Source organism: Carassius carassius, chromosome 20 (genome assembly GCF_963082965.1).
Source record: "Carassius carassius chromosome 20, fCarCar2.1, whole genome shotgun sequence".
Classification (NCBI taxonomy): Eukaryota; Metazoa; Chordata; class Actinopteri; order Cypriniformes; family Cyprinidae; genus Carassius; species Carassius carassius.
In genome coordinates this window covers 909,078-926,386 of record NC_081774.1, presented here as the reverse complement: position 1 = coordinate 926,386, position 17,309 = coordinate 909,078, and the positions used below count along the sequence as shown (strand labels likewise).

Here is a 17,309-nt window from a genome sequence, read left to right as displayed (position 1 = left end):
TATTTAGTATGAGCTCCACAGTCTCCACAAGACATGCTGTCGAATGATTATATCATGATTGTTTTGAGTTTGGCAACAGCGATCAGCGACTCAGGCTTCCCTTCTTGCCCGTCCAGAGTTCTCGCAGCTCCACCTGGCAGCCGAGGTCTCTGAGGGCGGCTCGACCCACGTCTCCACAGTCTCTGTGAGTCGCCAGAGCCTGCGAGATCAGCGCCTCGGCTCCCATCTCCAGGATGAGCTGGCTGAAGTCACGTGTGCGGGCCACCAGGTTCCTCAGCAGCATGCACGACTGTTTCTGGAGCAGCGGGAAACAGTTATAGGACATTGTGGTCACTAAATTAATTTCATTAAACAATACAATGTGCGCCTGGTTTGGTTTCCAGAAACAACAAGAAAGACAGGGATACTTGTTTAGAAGCTTGTTTTATTTTTTTAGAAAACAAAGGGAACAGAAGTACAAAGAAAACAAAAAATGCCAAAAGGGCTGGTAAAAGTTTTTTCTAATGGAAGAGGATTAGGGCCAAGCAATAGAAAAATAAATCTCTCTCGAGATCAAAGTCGTTACATTTTGAGAAAAAGTCGAAACAAAATTCATTTAAAAACTTGTTAAATTGCGATATTGAGAATAAACATTAAATTACGAGAAAAAGTCGTTAAACATCAAGAAAAAATCTTTAGATTTTTGAGAAAAAAGTCTGAATAAAATGTTGAGAATAAACTCATTAAATTACTAGAAAAATTGGTTTGAATTGAGAAAAACAATGGATAAATTTTGAGAAAAAAAAGTTTAAGTAAAATTGAATTAATCTTGAGATGGTTTTATTTTATTATGTTATTACTTGGCCTTAATCCTCTTCCGTAGTTTCTCAAGAAGCAAAAAATAAAGATATAAAAAAAAAACAATAATAATAATAGCATTAAAAGAAATATGAAATTGACTATCAAAGTCTATAGAAAATATATAAAAAGGAATTTTTGTCTGAAATAAGTTATTAAAATCACTATATATATGAGCTAGTGTTCTTTTAGTATAATACAAAAATGTTTTGAAAAATAAAAAACTAGAATTAGGTTTTATTTTAGATTTTCTATTAGTTTTAGTACTTTTGTCATGTGTTTTTGTCATTTGAATTCCTTTTCTTAAAAAAATGATTTTTTTATTCCTTTTAATTTATTATTAAAAAATGTTTAGTACATAAAATTTAAACTAAATGAAAACAAGAAATACTGAGAATATGATGGAGAGACTTTGACATTGTCTTTCACCATTTAAAAGAAATGTTTTTAAGCTTATATTTTTTCTTATTAAACTAAATTTTATTTAATTTGTTAACTATAATAACCATTATCAAGTATTCACCCAGAAGCAAAGTAAATAATATAAAAAGGACTACCAAAACAGCATATTTAAATAAATAAATAAAACATTAAGAAATCAAATAAATAAAAGATTTCGAAAAAAATAATTAGTTAAAGGATTGTCTCACACTAAGGACCAATATAGTTATTGTTTTTGATGCATTTTCACCTAGTTTTGGATTGCATAAAAGTATTCTGCAACTGAAATTGTGAAAACTTTTACTTTTCTGTTGCAAGCTTGAATGCAAACAATGTAAGTCACTTTGGATAAAAGCATCTAATTCATGTGAGTCAGCACACACTCTGGAGGTTTACCTGCACATTAACTTCAGCCGGATGAGTCTTCATGGCCTGCAGGGCCGCCAGCGCTCCGCCACACTCCACGATGACTTTACAGTTGTTGGGTTTACGTAGAGCGATGACACAGAGCGCTGCAGATCCCTGCTCACACACCTGAACACAAACAAGAGCCAAAGACACTGAGAGCAATTTCAGAGTTCAAGAACAGACTTAAAGTGCGACACTGAAGACTGGAGTAATGATGCTGAACATACAGTTCGATCACAGCAATCACAGTTATATTAAATTTTAATAATATTTCACTATTTTACTTACTTTTTGAAATAAATGCAGCCTTGGTGAATAGAAGAGACTTCTTTCAATAATAATAAAAAAAAAAATCATACAGACCTTAAACTTTTGAACACTGGTGTATATAACTAGAAATTTAAATCTATCGATTATATAATAAATAACTAATTACAACAAACTTTAGCTCATGCATTTTCTTTGTGGAAACAAGACTTGTTTGTTAATTATAAGGATTATATATATTTTTTTATTCTTTTTTTTACACATAACTTTATAAAGCTACATTTATTTTTTCATTCTTATATAATTCTTAGGCAGCATTTCAAACACTGGTCATTGTCTATTAACATTACTGAATGTTTCCGGAGTGTATGAAAACTCATTTACTATTAAACAGTTAATTTATTATTCAAAAATGCACTTGAACTTACTACAAGTTTTAAAAGCAGTTCAGAATCTGTGGACAGTAATTAGATAATTATTGGCATTCTATTGCGCTTCAGAGGACACACCTGTGCATTGGCCATGTGACGGTTCATCGCCATGACGATAAGCTCCGCCCCTCCAGCATTCACTATGGCATCTTTGACATCATCGTTTCCTGCGATGGCCTTCAATGCACTGAGCACCTGCTTCACAAGCTCCTGGAAGACAGACGCATCACAACAACAAGACATTGGTTTGTGTTCACAGGAGACGATGCTGAAGCTCTCACTGATCCTGCAGCTCACCGGACAATCCAGACTGTCAGCCAGGAGCGTGATCATGAACTTCAGGCCCCCGAGGTCTACGATGTCCTGACAGAACTCATTTCTCACCGCCAGACGGGACAGAGTGCCACAGAGTTCACTGAGCACTGCTGCGTTCTCTGGATGAGCTGAAGACAACACCATCAACATCGTCAACATATGCGTGACCCCAGACCACAAAACAGTCATAAGGATCAATGTTTTGAGATTGAGATTAAGACATCAACTTTCATACTGAAAGCTGAATAAACAAGCTTTCCATTGATTTATGGTTTGTTATGATAGGACAATATTTGGCTGAGATACAACTATTTGAAAATCTTGAATCTGAGGCTGCAAAAACATTTTAATAAATCGCCTTTAAATTTGTCCAAATTAAGTTTTTAGCAATGCATATTATTTCGTTTTTATATATATGTACAGTAGAAAACTTACTAAATATCTTCATGGAACATGATCTTTAATTACTGTCCTAATGATTTTTGGCATAAAAGAAGAAATCAATCATTTTGACCCATACAATGTATTGTTGTCTATTGCTACAAATATACCTGTGCTACTGATGACTGCTTCTGTGCTCCAGGGACACATTTATTTGAACTCCTCCCTGCATCATATGTCCTTAGTGAAATCCAATATGCTTCTATGCTTCTATAAAAAATTGCGTCTCTTTTATTCAAGCATGTCACACTTTCAAGAAAACATTTGCATTTTGTAGCATTCTTGCATTCGAAAAACCATTGGTAAGGTTATTTTCATTGCAAAAACAATTTAAAAAGTACAGTACAACAAATGCAATAAAAACATATATACACATGTATACATGTATATATAACAAGTCTCAGTTAGCTTATGTTAACATAGACTTTGGTTGTAGAGCTTTGATGCATGAATCTTGTAAGATGCAAACGGATTTGTTCATGTGACAATTTGCATGTGGCACTGCACATTTAATTGAGACACTTTATTTCTTCAATATGTGTCAGTGAGGTTTTTAGAGCTGTATAAATGTGGAATTAAATGGGTTATTCTTTTCTTATTTCTTTTGTTGCATGCCTAGTGGAAGCTCGGCTCACCTTTAGCAGCTTCAACGATGACTTTCAGTCCGTTGTGCTCCAGCACGATCATCTTGGCGTGTTCATGGGCGTGTCCAAACGGCACACGCACGTCATCGTCAAAGGTCATGACCCTCAGCGTGACACAGGCCTCCCTCACGACCTCAGGGTGATGGATGTGTCGTGTGATGCTGGCGGTGAGCAGCGGGAGCACTCCTGCCTTCACCAGATCCTGCCGGTTGTTCTCGTGCTTTACACAGCAGTGTCTCACCACACGGATACACAGACAGCTGAGAGCGGCGTCTGTCTGGTGCGCCGTCAAAGCGCCCATCAGAAACTCTCGCCCTTCCACGTCTAGGAGATCCGGCTGGCCGTCTGTTAGCGCCGAGAGCGCGGCCAGAGCCACGGAAAGGGCTTCCTTCTCTCCAGCGGCTCTCTGGCAGCAGACGAGGATCACGGGATACGCCTCTTTTTGAGCGGCCAGGTATCGCTGTGCGAAGCCGAGAGAGCACTGCTGGGTGAAGACCATCAGATCCTCCAGAACGGATGCGGACGATGAAGCCACTGCAGTTTTGATAGACTCCAAAGCCTGGAAATACGCCACCGTTAAACACAAAACACGCCAATTTGGGGGGAAGTGAGGTGAGTTCTGCAGCATAAACATCTGGTGTGAAGACTAGTAGTAAACAGTTGTGCTCATAAGTTTACACACCCCCTGCAGAATGTGCAAAATAAGAGGGAGCATGAAAATTGCATGTTATTTTTTATCTAGTACTATCTTGAATAAGCTATTTCACATAACAGATGTTTACATATACGCCGCAAGACAAAATAATAACTTACGTATAATTTCTAAAAAATGACTCCGTTCAAAAGTTTACACACCCTTGAATCTTAATCATTGTTGTTTCCTGTATGATCCATGTTTTTATATTTTGTGAAAGTTGTTCAAGAGTCCCTCGTTGGTCCTGAACAGTTAAACGTCCTGCTGCTCTTCAGAAAAATCCCCCAGCTCCTGCACATTCTTTGATTTTCCAGCATCTTTGCATATTTGAACCCTTTCAAACAGTGACTGTATGATTTTGAAATTCAAATTTTCACATTGAGGACATCTGAGGTACTCATGCACAACTATTACAAAAGGTGAAAAAGTTTATTGATGCTGAAGAAAACAACACAATGCATTAAGAGCCGAGGGGTTGAAAACTTTTGAACAGTATGATGATGTCGTCCCTATGTTGTTTAAACGTTCAGGACCAACAAGGGAATCATGAACAACTATCACCAAATATAAAAACAGTCATGGATCATCCAGGAAATTACACATAGAATTAAGATTTAAGAAAGGGGTCATTTTTATAAATACAGTTTTTTTTATCTTGTGGTTATTTGAAATTGCTTATTCAGGACAGTACTAAATAAAAAAAATGACATGCATTTTTAGGATCCCTCTTATTTGGTTTCAGTTATTAACATTTTGCAAAACTTATGAGCACAACTGTATTTTTATATAATGGCATATCAGCATCTTTTTCACCGCAAAAACAATACACTAAAAACCAAACAAACACGTTATATTACACAAGATATTTTACATTTAACATATGATACAAAAAACCTACAACTATTTCTGACAAAATTATACTTAAAATGTTTGACAGAAAGGAGAAACTTTATGCAAAAATGCATGAGTCCGTCTTGTCTCCTATAAATACCACTTGATCAGATCTAGTTTTAAAAGAGATAAAAAATCTGTTTGAAATATCTGGATGGATTTTATACCTGAAGAACCTCATGGGTCTGATCCTCTGTGTTTTCTTCAGAAGAAACTTTGGGCACTGCTTTAACAATGTAGCTGAGATCCACACCTGCGAGGACAAATCAAACCACTTCATTGTTATATCACCGTATACAGCTACAAACCAATATTGTATAAAGTATTATAATCTGTACATTAATTATAAATGCAAAGATTCCTGTTATCACCATTTTAAATTACCTATAATATTTTTGTAGTTCACTTGAAAAGTCCTGCGGTGTAAAAACTAAATTTTATACAAGCTCCTAAAATAAACCTGAGGAAAGTTTATTGATATTTTGAACTCTGTAACAACAAATTATGATATATATGTAACTTTATCTTTATTTCTTCATTTACTCTGTATTTCGCTTAAATATCTTATATGAACATTGATGTAACTTTATGTATGTTCTGTTATTTATTTAAATATTATGTGAACAATGTCCCATTTGAGCATTATTTATACGATTTTAAATGTGACAATTTATTTATTTGTTTCCTTAAATATAACATTAGTTGTATTATATTCAAGCATTTATATAATCATTTCTGTAAATGTATTTATTAATGTAATTATCTACATATTATACAATTAACATCCCATTTAAGCATTTACATGAGCATGGATTTGACTATTTATGTATTTGTTTCTTTTTAAATAGAACATCAGATGTATAATATTTAAGTTTTACATGTGCATGAACGTGACTCTTTCTTTATATAACTGGTCTAAACCTTTGAATGTTTTTGACAGATGTGTCTTCTGCTCACGAAGGCTGCAGTGCATGATTTGCTCAAAAAATAAATATTAAAAACAGTAATATTGAAAGAATATATACAATATTATTACAACCCGAATTCCGGAAAAGTTGGGACGTTTTTTAAATTTTAATCAAATGAAAACTAAAAGACTTTCAAAATCACATGAGCCAATATTTTATTCACAATAGAACATAGATAACATAGCAAATGTTTAAACTGAGAAAGTTTACAATTTTATGCACAAAATGAGCTCATTTCAATTTTGATTTCTGCTACAGGTCTCAAAATAGTTGGGACGGGGCATGTTTACCATGGTGTAGCATCTCCTTTTCTTTTCAAAACAGTTTGAAGACGTCTGGGCATTGAGGCTATGAGTTGCTGGAGTTTTGCTGTTGGAATTTGGTCCCATTCTTGCCTTATATAGATTTCCAGCTGCTGAAGAGTTCGTGGTGGTCTTTGACGTATTTTTTGTTTAATGATGCGCCAAATGTTCTCTATAGGTGAAAGATCTGGACTGCAGACAGGCCAGGTTAGCACCCGGACTCTTCTACGACGAAGCCATGCTGTTGTTATAGCTGCAGTATGTGGTTTTGCATTGTCCTGCTGAAATAAACAAGGCCTTCCCTGAAATAGACGTTGTTTGGAGGGAAGCATATGTTGCTCTAAAACCTTTATATACCTTTCAGCATTCACAGAGCCTTCCAAAACATGCAAGCTGCCCATACCGTATGCACTTATGCACCCCCATACCATCAGAGATGCTGGCTTTTGAACTGAACGCTGATAACATGCTGGAAGGTCTCCCTCCTCTTTAGCCCGGAGGACACGGCGTCCGTGATTTCCAACAAGAATGTCAAATTTGGACTCGTCTGACCATAAAACACTATTCCACTTTGAAATAGTCCATTTTAAATGAGCCTTGGCCCACAGGACACGACGGCGCTTCTGGACCATGTTCACATATGGCTTCCTTTTTGCATGATAGAGCTTTAGTTGGCATCTGCTGATGGCACGGCGGATTGTGTTTACCGACAGTGGTTTCTGAAAGTATTCCTGGGCCCATTTAGTAATGTCATTGACACAATCATGCCGATGAGTGATGCAGTGTCGTCTGAGAGCCCGAAGACCACGGGCATCCAATAAAGGTCTCCGGCCTTGTCCCTTACGCACAGAGATTTCTCCAGTTTCTCTGAATCTTTTGATGATGTTATGCACTGTAGATGATGAGATTTGCAAAGCCTTTGCAATTTGACGTTGAGGAACATTGTTTTTAAAGTTTTCCACAATTTTTTTACGCAGTCTTTCACAGATTGGAGAGCCTCTGCCCATCTTTACTTCTGAGAGACTCTGCTTCTCTAAGACAAAGCTTTTATAGCTAATCATGTTACAGACCTGATATCAATTAACTTAATTAATCACTAGATGTTCTCCCAGCTGAATCTTTTCAAAACTGCTTGCTTTTTTAGCCATTTGTTGCCCCCGTGCCAACTTTTTTGAGACCTGTAGCAGGCATTAAATTTTAAATGAGCTAATTAAGTGGATAAAAGTGTAAAATTTCTCAGTTTAAACATTTGCTATGTTATCTATGTTCTATTGTGAATAAAATATTGGCTCATGTGATTTGAAATTCCTTTAGTTTCATTTTATTAAAATTTAAAAAACGTCCCAACTTTTCCGGAATTCGGGTTGTAGAAAATATATGCATATATTCACTCAGGGTACACAAAATAATTAAATAGATATATTAAAGTCAACTAAAGGATTTTTAATGAACATTTTTATTAAAACTCCAATGAAGCAGAGTTTTTTATTTTGTTATAATAACTCACCCTGAGACTCAAACTGCTCGATGGCCTCCTTCAAAGCTTCGCTCTCCTTCATGTCAAACTCCTCGATGTTTTCTCTGACCACTGCATCGAAGGTCTCCTGTGTGATCCTGCGCGTGGCCATGATTTCAGCAGCTGCTGGAAAACATCACAACAGAGCTTCAGCTTCAGTGCTTGGGTTTGGACAACCAATGCATTCAAGAGGAAGAGGTAGATTGTGTTTGGTTTGTTTGGTTATCGGCTTAGTGCAGGCAACTAAGGCAGAGTTACACTAACAAAAACCCACAATTTACCATTTTCACATTTCTGTGTTTCTTAGCAGCAGAAGAGCAATGAATGGAAGAGTACCACAAATATGTATGTATGTATATATATATATATAATAGTGTATATCATATTAGAATGATTTCTAAATTCAGCTTTGCATCACAGAAATAAATGATAATTTAAAGTATAATAAATGTAAAAACAATTATTTTAAATTGTAATAATATATCACAACATTACATTTTTTTCTGTATTTTTGATCAAATAAATGCAGGCTTGATGAGCAGAAGAAACTTCTTATAACTATATATATGTATATATATATATATATATATATATATATATATATATATATATACCGATATGGATTTTTGGGGGCCGATGCCGATATTAACTCGAAAAGAGCCGATTTATAAGCCGATATTTTGATTTTAAAAATAATCTGGATATTAGACCCATTTCCTATAAACTGCATTTACACAACATTCAATAGCAAAATATCTGCCTGTTCTATGTATGTGGGCTGTATAAACCATTTTCCAGAATGGACTATGTTAAAAAAAACGCCTTAGATTACAGTCTCAATGACTAAACAATTGCACATCAAAAGTATATATTTTTTAATGATCAAAAAACAGTCTGGTTTTAAACATTTAACACTTTTACTTTCTTCCAGTTGAAGCTGGTTTTAACAGTCTGTGTGTTTACTGTAAATAAATTATAATACTAAAGTTAAAGTATTTGCAGAAGTAGTCCCACACTTTGCTGCTACAGCATTCACCTTTTTCAGCCATCTGTAGGCAGAAAGAGAGACGGAGAAAGAATAAGCATGTGTTGTGGTGACCCACAAGGATGTTTGAAAGAGACATTCACCAAGGGACTGTACCTTTAAGAAAAGGGGGGTTTAGACGATGACGAGTTCCGGTTGGTTCGTGTGTTTTGGTTTTGATCTCACTCGCTGTACTGTGTGATAGATATATATTGAAGTGGATAGTAAAGCTGACTCGACGCATCTCCGTCTCTTGTCTCCTCACTTACTGCACTCCACATTTGGTGACCCCGTCGCGAGTTGAACACTGCTGAATTATGTCACACAATGACGGTGGTGAAAACGCTGCGGCCGCGGCGCCGGCAGAACTTTTGGCAGAATAATCCACGGCCGTGGTTTCAGCACATCGAGGCACAGTTCCAGCTGAGAGGAATAACACAGGACGTTACAAAGTATTTCCACGTGGTAGCGGCCTTAGATGCCTCGACGACGGCCAGGGCTATGGCGCTGTTAGAGGCTCCTCCTGCTGACGGCAAGTACGACGCACTTAAAACGTTCCTGTTGAGCCTCTTTGAACTGTCAGAACTGGAGAAGGCAGACCGCCTGCTGTCCCTGAACGGCCTTGGCGACAGCAAGCCGTCCGAGTTAATGGAGAGGATGCTGGCGGTGCTGGGCGCGGCGGATCCCTCATTCCTTTTCGCCCACATATTCCTGCGGCAGCTTCCAGCACCCGTGCGCACTGCATTGGCTAGTTCCCCCCTCCCTTCCTCCAGAGACTACCGAGCACTGGCGGTGGAGGCAGACAGGATTTTCCTCGCCAGTTTGTCCATGCACTGCTGCCCACCCAGCGCACATCTGTTCCACCCTTGGAGGACGACCCAGACACTGCAGCTGCTGTGACGGCCCGCCGACAGCGTGAGGACGGGTGGTGTTATTACCATTCCAGGTTTGGGGCCAAAGCCAAGCAGTGTCGTCAGCCTTGCAGTTTTGGAGCCCAGGGAAAAGCCAGAGCCGGCGCTCATTAGCAGCTATGGGCGCTGGCCGTGACTGCAAGCTGTTGTTCATCACTGACACCTTGTCTGGCCGGCGGCTGCTGGTCGATTCTGGGGCTCAGCGCAGCATCCTGCCGGCGCAGCCGGTGGACACCATGGCTGGCGGGCACGGCCCTCCGACGGACGCCGCTAACGGCACACCCATTCGTACCTATGGCACGAGGCATGTGGAAGTGTGTTTCGACGGGCGGCGTTTCAGCTGGGACTTCGTCATGGCTGCTGTGTCTACGTCGCTCCTGGGGGCGGATTTTCTCTCCGCTTATAGACTGTTGGTGGATGTTACAAACTGCCGCCTGATTGACGCCCTCTCTTTTGCTTCGTACCCCTGCACGCTGGGAGGGGCAGGGGCGCTTTGTCTGTCAAACACGCTGGCCAACGGGGACCTGTATCAACGCCTACTTGCTGAGTTCCCCAACATCACCCTGCCCACGTTTTCATCGGCGGTGGCTAAGCATGGCGTGGAGCACTACATCACCACGGTGGGCCCCCCAGTCTACGCACGAGCCCGGCGCCTTGACTCTGCCAAGCTCGCTATCGCCAGGGAGGAGTTCGCCACCATGGAGCACCTCGGCATCGTGCGCCGCTCCAACAGCCCGTGGGCTTCTCCCCTGCACATGGTGACCAAGGCTGATGGCGGATGGTGTCCCTGTGGAAATTTCCGTCGCCTGAACGACGCCACCACACCCGACCGGTACCCAGTGCCGCACATCCAGGACTTCTCCGCTCACCTAGCCGGCGCCACCATTTTCTCAAAGGTGGACCTGGTGCGCGGTTACCACCAGGTGCCTGTCCACCCGCAGGATATCCCCAAAACAGCGGTCATCACACCCTTTGGCCTTTTCGAATTCCTACGGATGCCTTTCGGCCTCAAGGGGGCAGCGCAGACGTTCCAGCGTCTCATGGACTCGGTGCTGCGAGATATGCCGTTCATGTTTGTTTACTTGGACGACATTCTCGTGGCCAGCGCATCTGCAGACAACCACCGAACTCATCTCCGGCAGCTGTTCGGCTGGCTCAGTGAGCATGGCCTCATCATCAACCCGGCCAAGTGCGAGTTTGGCCGGTCATCCATCACCTTCCTCGGCCACCACGTCACCCCACAGGGGGCAGTCCCCCTCCCTGCCAAGGTGGAGGCAGTCACCAGTTTTCCACGCCCACGCACTGTGAAGTCCCTGCAGGAGTTCCTGGGCATGGTGAACTTCTACAACCGTTTCCTCCCCCGTGCGGCCCAGCTCATGCGTCCATTGTACTACGCCTTGCGGGGTAGGAGACCGGCGGACACGTTGGATTGGTCCCCAGAGATGACTGATGCGTTTGATGCTGCCAAAACTGCGCTGGCCAACGCTGCTCTGCTGGCGCACCCGTCTCCGACCGCCCCAGTTGCTCTTACTACGGACGCCTCTGATTACGCCGTGGGGGCTGTGTGTGAGCAGTGTGTGAGCGGAGCCTGGCAGCCGCTGGCCTTTTTCAGCAGGAAGCTCCGGGACAATGAGAGGAAGTACAGCGCCTTCGACAGGGAGCTCCTGGGTCTTTTCCTCGCCACCCGTCATTTCCGTTTCCTGTTGGAGGGTCGGCGGTTCACGGCTTTCATTGACCACAAGCCGCTGACGTTTGCTATGGCCAAGTCTACGGAGCCATGGTCTGGTCGACAGCAGTGTCAGCTCTCGGCCATCTCCGAGTTTACCACTGACATTCAGCACGTGGCTGGCAAGGACAATTTCGTCGCCGACTGCCTCTCCCGGGCGGTTGTTGGTTCCGTCCACTTGGGCCTCGACTATGCGGCTATGGCTGCGGATCAAACGGCGGACTCTGAGGTGCAAGACTACAGGACGGCCCCCACGGCGCTGCTCATGGAAGATGTGATGTTTGGCGCGGCTAACGCTACACTCCTCTGCGACGTCTCCACTGGGCAACCTCGCCCCATGGTACCTGCTGCCTGGAGGCATAAAGTTTTTGATGCCATCCATGGTCTTTCCCACCCGGGGGTGAAGGCCTCTACCAAGCTGGTGGGGGCCAAGTTCGTCTGGCCGGGCCTGCGGAGGGATGTCAGGGCCTGGGCTGCGGCCTGTGTGGCCTGCCAGCTCGCAAAGGTGACTCGTCATACCAAGGCTCCTTTGGCACCCTTCAAAGTGCCAGAGAGACGTTTTGATCATGTGAATGTGGACCTGGTGGGCCCACTTCCCCCCTCCCGTGGTTACACATACCTCCTCACCATGGTGGACAGGACCACCAGGTGGCCAGAAGTAGTTCCCCTGTCCTCCACTACATCAGCGGAAGTGGCCCGGGCGTTCATTACGGCTTGGGTGGCCCGTTTCGGCACACCGTCCGACCTCTCCTCGGACCGGGGTCCGCAGTTCACATCGGAGCTTTGGTCTGCGGTCGCCGAGGTCCTTGGGGTGAAGGTCCATCGTACCACAGCCTATAACCCACAGAGCAACGGATTGTGCGAGCGGTTTCATCGTGACATGAAGGCCGCGCTCAGGGCCAGCCTTACGGGCAGCGACTGGGCTGACCGCCTCCCATGGGTTATGCTTGGCCTTCGCTCCGCCCCCAAGGAAGATCTTCAAGTCTCATCTGCCGAGCTGGTGTATGGCCAGCCGCTGCGTGTCCCGGGGGAGTTTCTTCCGGATGCCACGGCCCCGTGGTCAGTTGCCTCACATCGGGCTGCGTCTCGGGACATTGCAGACGCTTTTGTTCCTATTCCAACGTCCCACCATGGCCTTACCCGGTCCTACGTGCCCAAGGATTTACCATCAGCCAAGTATGTTTTCATCCGCCACGATGGCCATCGGACACCGCTGCAGCCCCCATACGATGGGCCCTTCCGTGTCCTGGAGGGGGGGTCTAAGAACTTTGTTGTGGATATGGGGGGCAGGCCTGAGCGGGTGGCTATTGACCGTCTCAAGCCTGCTCATGTGGATATTGGCGAACCGTTTCAGCTGGCCCTGCCCCCACGGCGAGGGCGCCCACCTGCGGCAACCTTGCCCCTTGCCCCGCCCCTTGCCCTTGGCCCCTCTACTGTTAGGCGCAGCCGGTATGGCCGCCCAGTCCGCCCCCCTGTGCGTTGACTTTGTTATGTGCTGGACTGTTCTGTTTTGCACTAGTGCATAGTGTCACATGTTCTATTTGGGGTACATGTTCGGCCTGGCCCTGTTATTATGGGTGAATTCTGGGGGGGCCTGTGTGGTGACCCACAAGGATGTTTGAAAGAGACATTCACCAAGGGACTGTACCTTTAAGAAAAGGGGGGTTTAGACGATGACGAGTTCCGGTTGGTTCGTGTGTTTTGATTTTGATATCACTCGCTGTACTGTGTGATAGATATATATTGAAGTGGATAGTAAAGCTGACTCGACGCATCTCCGTCTCTTGTCTCCTCACTTACTGCACTCCACAGTGTATTAATAATATCACCATGTATCATTACTCATGTCATCATTAGAATTATAATAATAATAAACTGGGATCTCCTACATAGGCAAAAATGAGAAATATATATATATTTTTATTTGTCAAGCAATAGGTATTACCTACTTATATTTAACAATATTATTTCAACATTTTCCTGTTATGTCTGTAAAGCTGCTTTGAAAAAATATGTAAAAAAAAAAAAAAAGCGCTTGTTCAGCTCACATTTATTTACATGTCCCCTCTGGTTTAATCATTTCTGACGCACCTACTGTAGTTACTGTAACTACACTATATTTGCTCTCACAGAACATCGTCTTGCCTACTATTACCGGAAGATTACGGAATCAATTCGAAGTTTAATGGTTAACGTTAGTGTCATGAACACACCGCTGTCAATTTTGAGAAGAACCACCTTCAAACAAGTTAATAGCAAGCATTTAAGGGGCCTGCTAAAAAGGAAGCTATTAGCGTTAGAGTAACGTAACCAGCCTGAATTCACCAAATTGTTCTCTGGACCTGAGGGTAGCCTCTTCTTCCTTGCTTCTCTCTTAATTCTCATCAGCAGGACTAGCGCTATCGCTCGCTTCTTACAACGGGACAGATACATGTTTGCTGCTGACCGAAAGGAGGAGGAACAGACTATGAAAGAGCTCCCGCTAAACGTTTTTAAAACTCCGCCTATGCCATAGCGCAGCGCAAATCGCGTTGTATCTGAAGGGCAACGCTGAGCCCAGCGGCAAGCGCCGTGCATACCGCGTACTGTGTGAAAGGCCCAATTACGCGGTCATTATGTGGGAAACACACCGCAATAGAATAAGAATAAGTTAAACGCTAAGGCCTAAAAAAAAAAAAAGTTTGGTTCCGGTTGGTTGTCAGTTGAGGTCATTGGTCGGTAGGGATTTATTATTTTTTTTATTTTTTTTTTTTCTCCAGTGGCAGTTTTACAAACACACACACACACACGCGCGCGCTGATTTTAAATGTGTGTACAGGTACTTTTACGACAGTGATTCTGTATTCCCGTTTAAAGTCTGTTGTTGCCATAGACACGCAAAACGCACACACACACACAAAAAGCCTTCGCGGGAGTTTGACAGGCGATCTCATAGTAGATTAACATGGAGGATTTGAACTTGAAAAACGGAGTGTACAGACATCTTTTTGTAGTCAAACAACATTCTTTGTTATGTTCATTTATGTGGTTTATTTGATTTTGATGCTATAAATTAACTAGAAGCAAGAGACGATCAGTTAGTTTTAACTGATGATCTAACTTACAGCGATCTGTTCGACACATTCAAGAGCCACAAAACGGTATTTATTGTTTACATTTCTTTAAAAAATGACCACATTTGAAAGGTGAAATAACCAAATGAGACTTTGTTTCATATTAAAAGTAAGCTGGTAATGTTAATGTCCTGTCTGTCAGCATGTTGTCAGTGCCCTCTCTGTTCCGCGATATATTGTTGACTCCCCCCGTGTTTCTCTTAATGTTACGATTTCCAAACCTTAAGTTATAGCTCACTTTAGGAATTGACAGTTAAAGGGTTTTGATGCAATACTTAATGGGTTTTAACGGATTACTTAAGTGTAAAACAGCATTTAAAGGAAACTGTAATTTAATTAACGATGTGTGAAAGACCGTTCTTCCCCAGTCTCATAAAATAAATTTGGGTCGCACATAAATTGACAGGGTCGGTCGGAAACCGGAACCAAACAAATTTTTTTTTAGGCCTAACGTTATAGTTAGACCTCCTTTTAACCTTCGCGCTCTTCCACTGATAAACATGGTATTAGCTTTGTGGCTAATCTAATATAGCAATGCATTAGCGGCTGTAAGTGATGTTACGGAATATTTAGAAGTAATAATGATAGGACCGTTAGCTAGAACTACCACACAGTTTTTATACACAGGGTATAAAATGCAGGGTTTAAATGCAATTAGCTTATATCGGCCGATAATATCGGCCGGCCGATAATATCGGTCGGATATATATATATATATATATATATTTTTTTTTTTTTACGGGGAAGAGACGATGGCCTAATGAGACGATGGAAGTCGTGGCCTAATGGTTAGAGAGTCGGACTCCCAATCGAAAGGTTGTGAGTTCGAGTCCCGGGCCGGCAGGAATTGTGGGTGGGGGGAGTGCATGTACAGTTCTCTCTCCACCTTCAATACCACGACTTAGGTGACCTTGAGCAAGGCATCGAACCCCCAACTGCTCCCCGGGCGCCGCAGCATAAATGGCTGCCCACTGCTCCGGGTGTGTGCTCACAGTGTGTGTGTGTGTGTTCACTGCTCTGTGTGTGTGCACTTTGGATGGGTTAAATGCAGAGCACAAATTCTGAGTATGGGTCACCATACTTGGCTGAATGTCATCACTTCACTTCACTTATATATATATATGTATATATGTATAATTTTATTTTTTTTGCGTTTCCATTTTCTCAAATAGCTAAAGATAAACTCCACGATAGTGTTTTCATGACTTTCAATAAAAGAAAAAAAAATGAGAGACTAAAAACGGCAAATTTCCCGCCACTTCAATGACGCTGCATTAGAAACACCCTCGCGTTAAGGTTAACTGTTTGTTTGTTTTTTGGTTGGTTTTTCCAGCAAAGTTGATACAATACTAAGAATAGTTATAAATGTACATACATAAAAAAAATATACATATTAAAAACTGTCGAGGATTTACGATGCTGATGGCCGTTAAACGCGTCATTACAGTCAAAGGGTTAACGTACCATGGTTTTGTTGGACATATAACGTTACCACTGTATGCAGTAAAGTACCTTACAGAAATATGAAAACAGCATTAATCACTCAATAATACTATGCTATATATCACGTTACTCTGGTATTAGCATCTGACAGGAAGCATTACAGGCTGCACCGAGGTACAATTCAATGCAATCAAAGCGTGAGTAACACAGAAACGTGTTTTATTACCGTAAATCACTCGACGTTAGTTATACTACCTGAGCGTAACATTTACTCGAACCAAAAAGCAAAGCAAGCCGGTTTAACACAAAACTGATAATAATCCTGAAACTCACCAACACCCAGCCTAAACCCTTGTGATAAAAGGCTCCCTGGAGAACAGTGGGCAGTAGCTTTACGCTAAAAGCGTAAGCATTGAACAACGTGTGAGCGCAACACAATTTAACCGACGCTAGCGCTTCGTGAATTCTTCTTCTTCTTCTTCTTCTTGGATTTTATTGGCGGTTGACACAGAACACAATGGTGTATTTCCGCCACCAACTGGTATGGAGTGTGGATCAAGATGACTTTTTTCGCTTCGCGAATTAAAGCGTTGCTTGAAATTTTATATACACAAATGTACATTTTTCAAAATCCCTCCAAAATTAGTGGTTTTTAAGGAGGAATTTAAAGTATATTTGGAGACTGTGAGAAGGATGAAAAGTCCTAAAGCAGTGTATTTGTACTCCTTATTGGAAGACTTTGATTTTATTAATTGAATATTGTCCTACTCCCCTACTTTATATTTTTATTCGTTCTTTTTTTCTTTTTTTTGTATTATTATTATTTATTTATTTTTTTTTTTTTTTTTTTATTTTTTTTTTTGCACCTTGGCTTCAATTTTTACTTGCCTGCTGATGAGAATATGTATATTGTAATGTAATATCTGTATGTACGCTC

The 17,309-nt window shown here is 41.9% G+C and overlaps 1 protein-coding gene across 4 annotated transcripts; it reads right to left on the bottom strand.

The window, feature by feature from the left end:
* Nucleotides 1-16,837, bottom strand: LOC132095966 (armadillo repeat-containing protein 6-like). Of its 4 annotated transcripts, XM_059501064.1 has the most exons (8): nt 16,712-16,831; nt 8,147-8,278; nt 5,537-5,622; nt 3,776-4,343; nt 2,682-2,827; nt 2,463-2,594; nt 1,675-1,812; nt 1-295 (listed from the first exon to the last, which is right to left on the bottom strand). In XM_059501064.1, exons 2-8 carry the CDS (start codon nt 8,265-8,267, stop codon nt 83-85), a joined length of 1,404 nt encoding a protein of 467 aa, XP_059357047.1. In that variant the 5' UTR covers nt 8,268-8,278; nt 16,712-16,831; the 3' UTR covers nt 1-82. The 4 variants fall into 4 exon arrangements, with proteins under 4 accessions (XP_059357047.1, XP_059357045.1, XP_059357044.1 ...); XM_059501062.1 differs by having other exon boundaries at nt 2,463-2,827; nt 8,147-8,281; nt 16,712-16,837; XM_059501061.1 differs by having other exon boundaries at nt 2,463-2,827.
* Between the last annotated feature and the right edge of the window lie 472 nt (nt 16,838-17,309).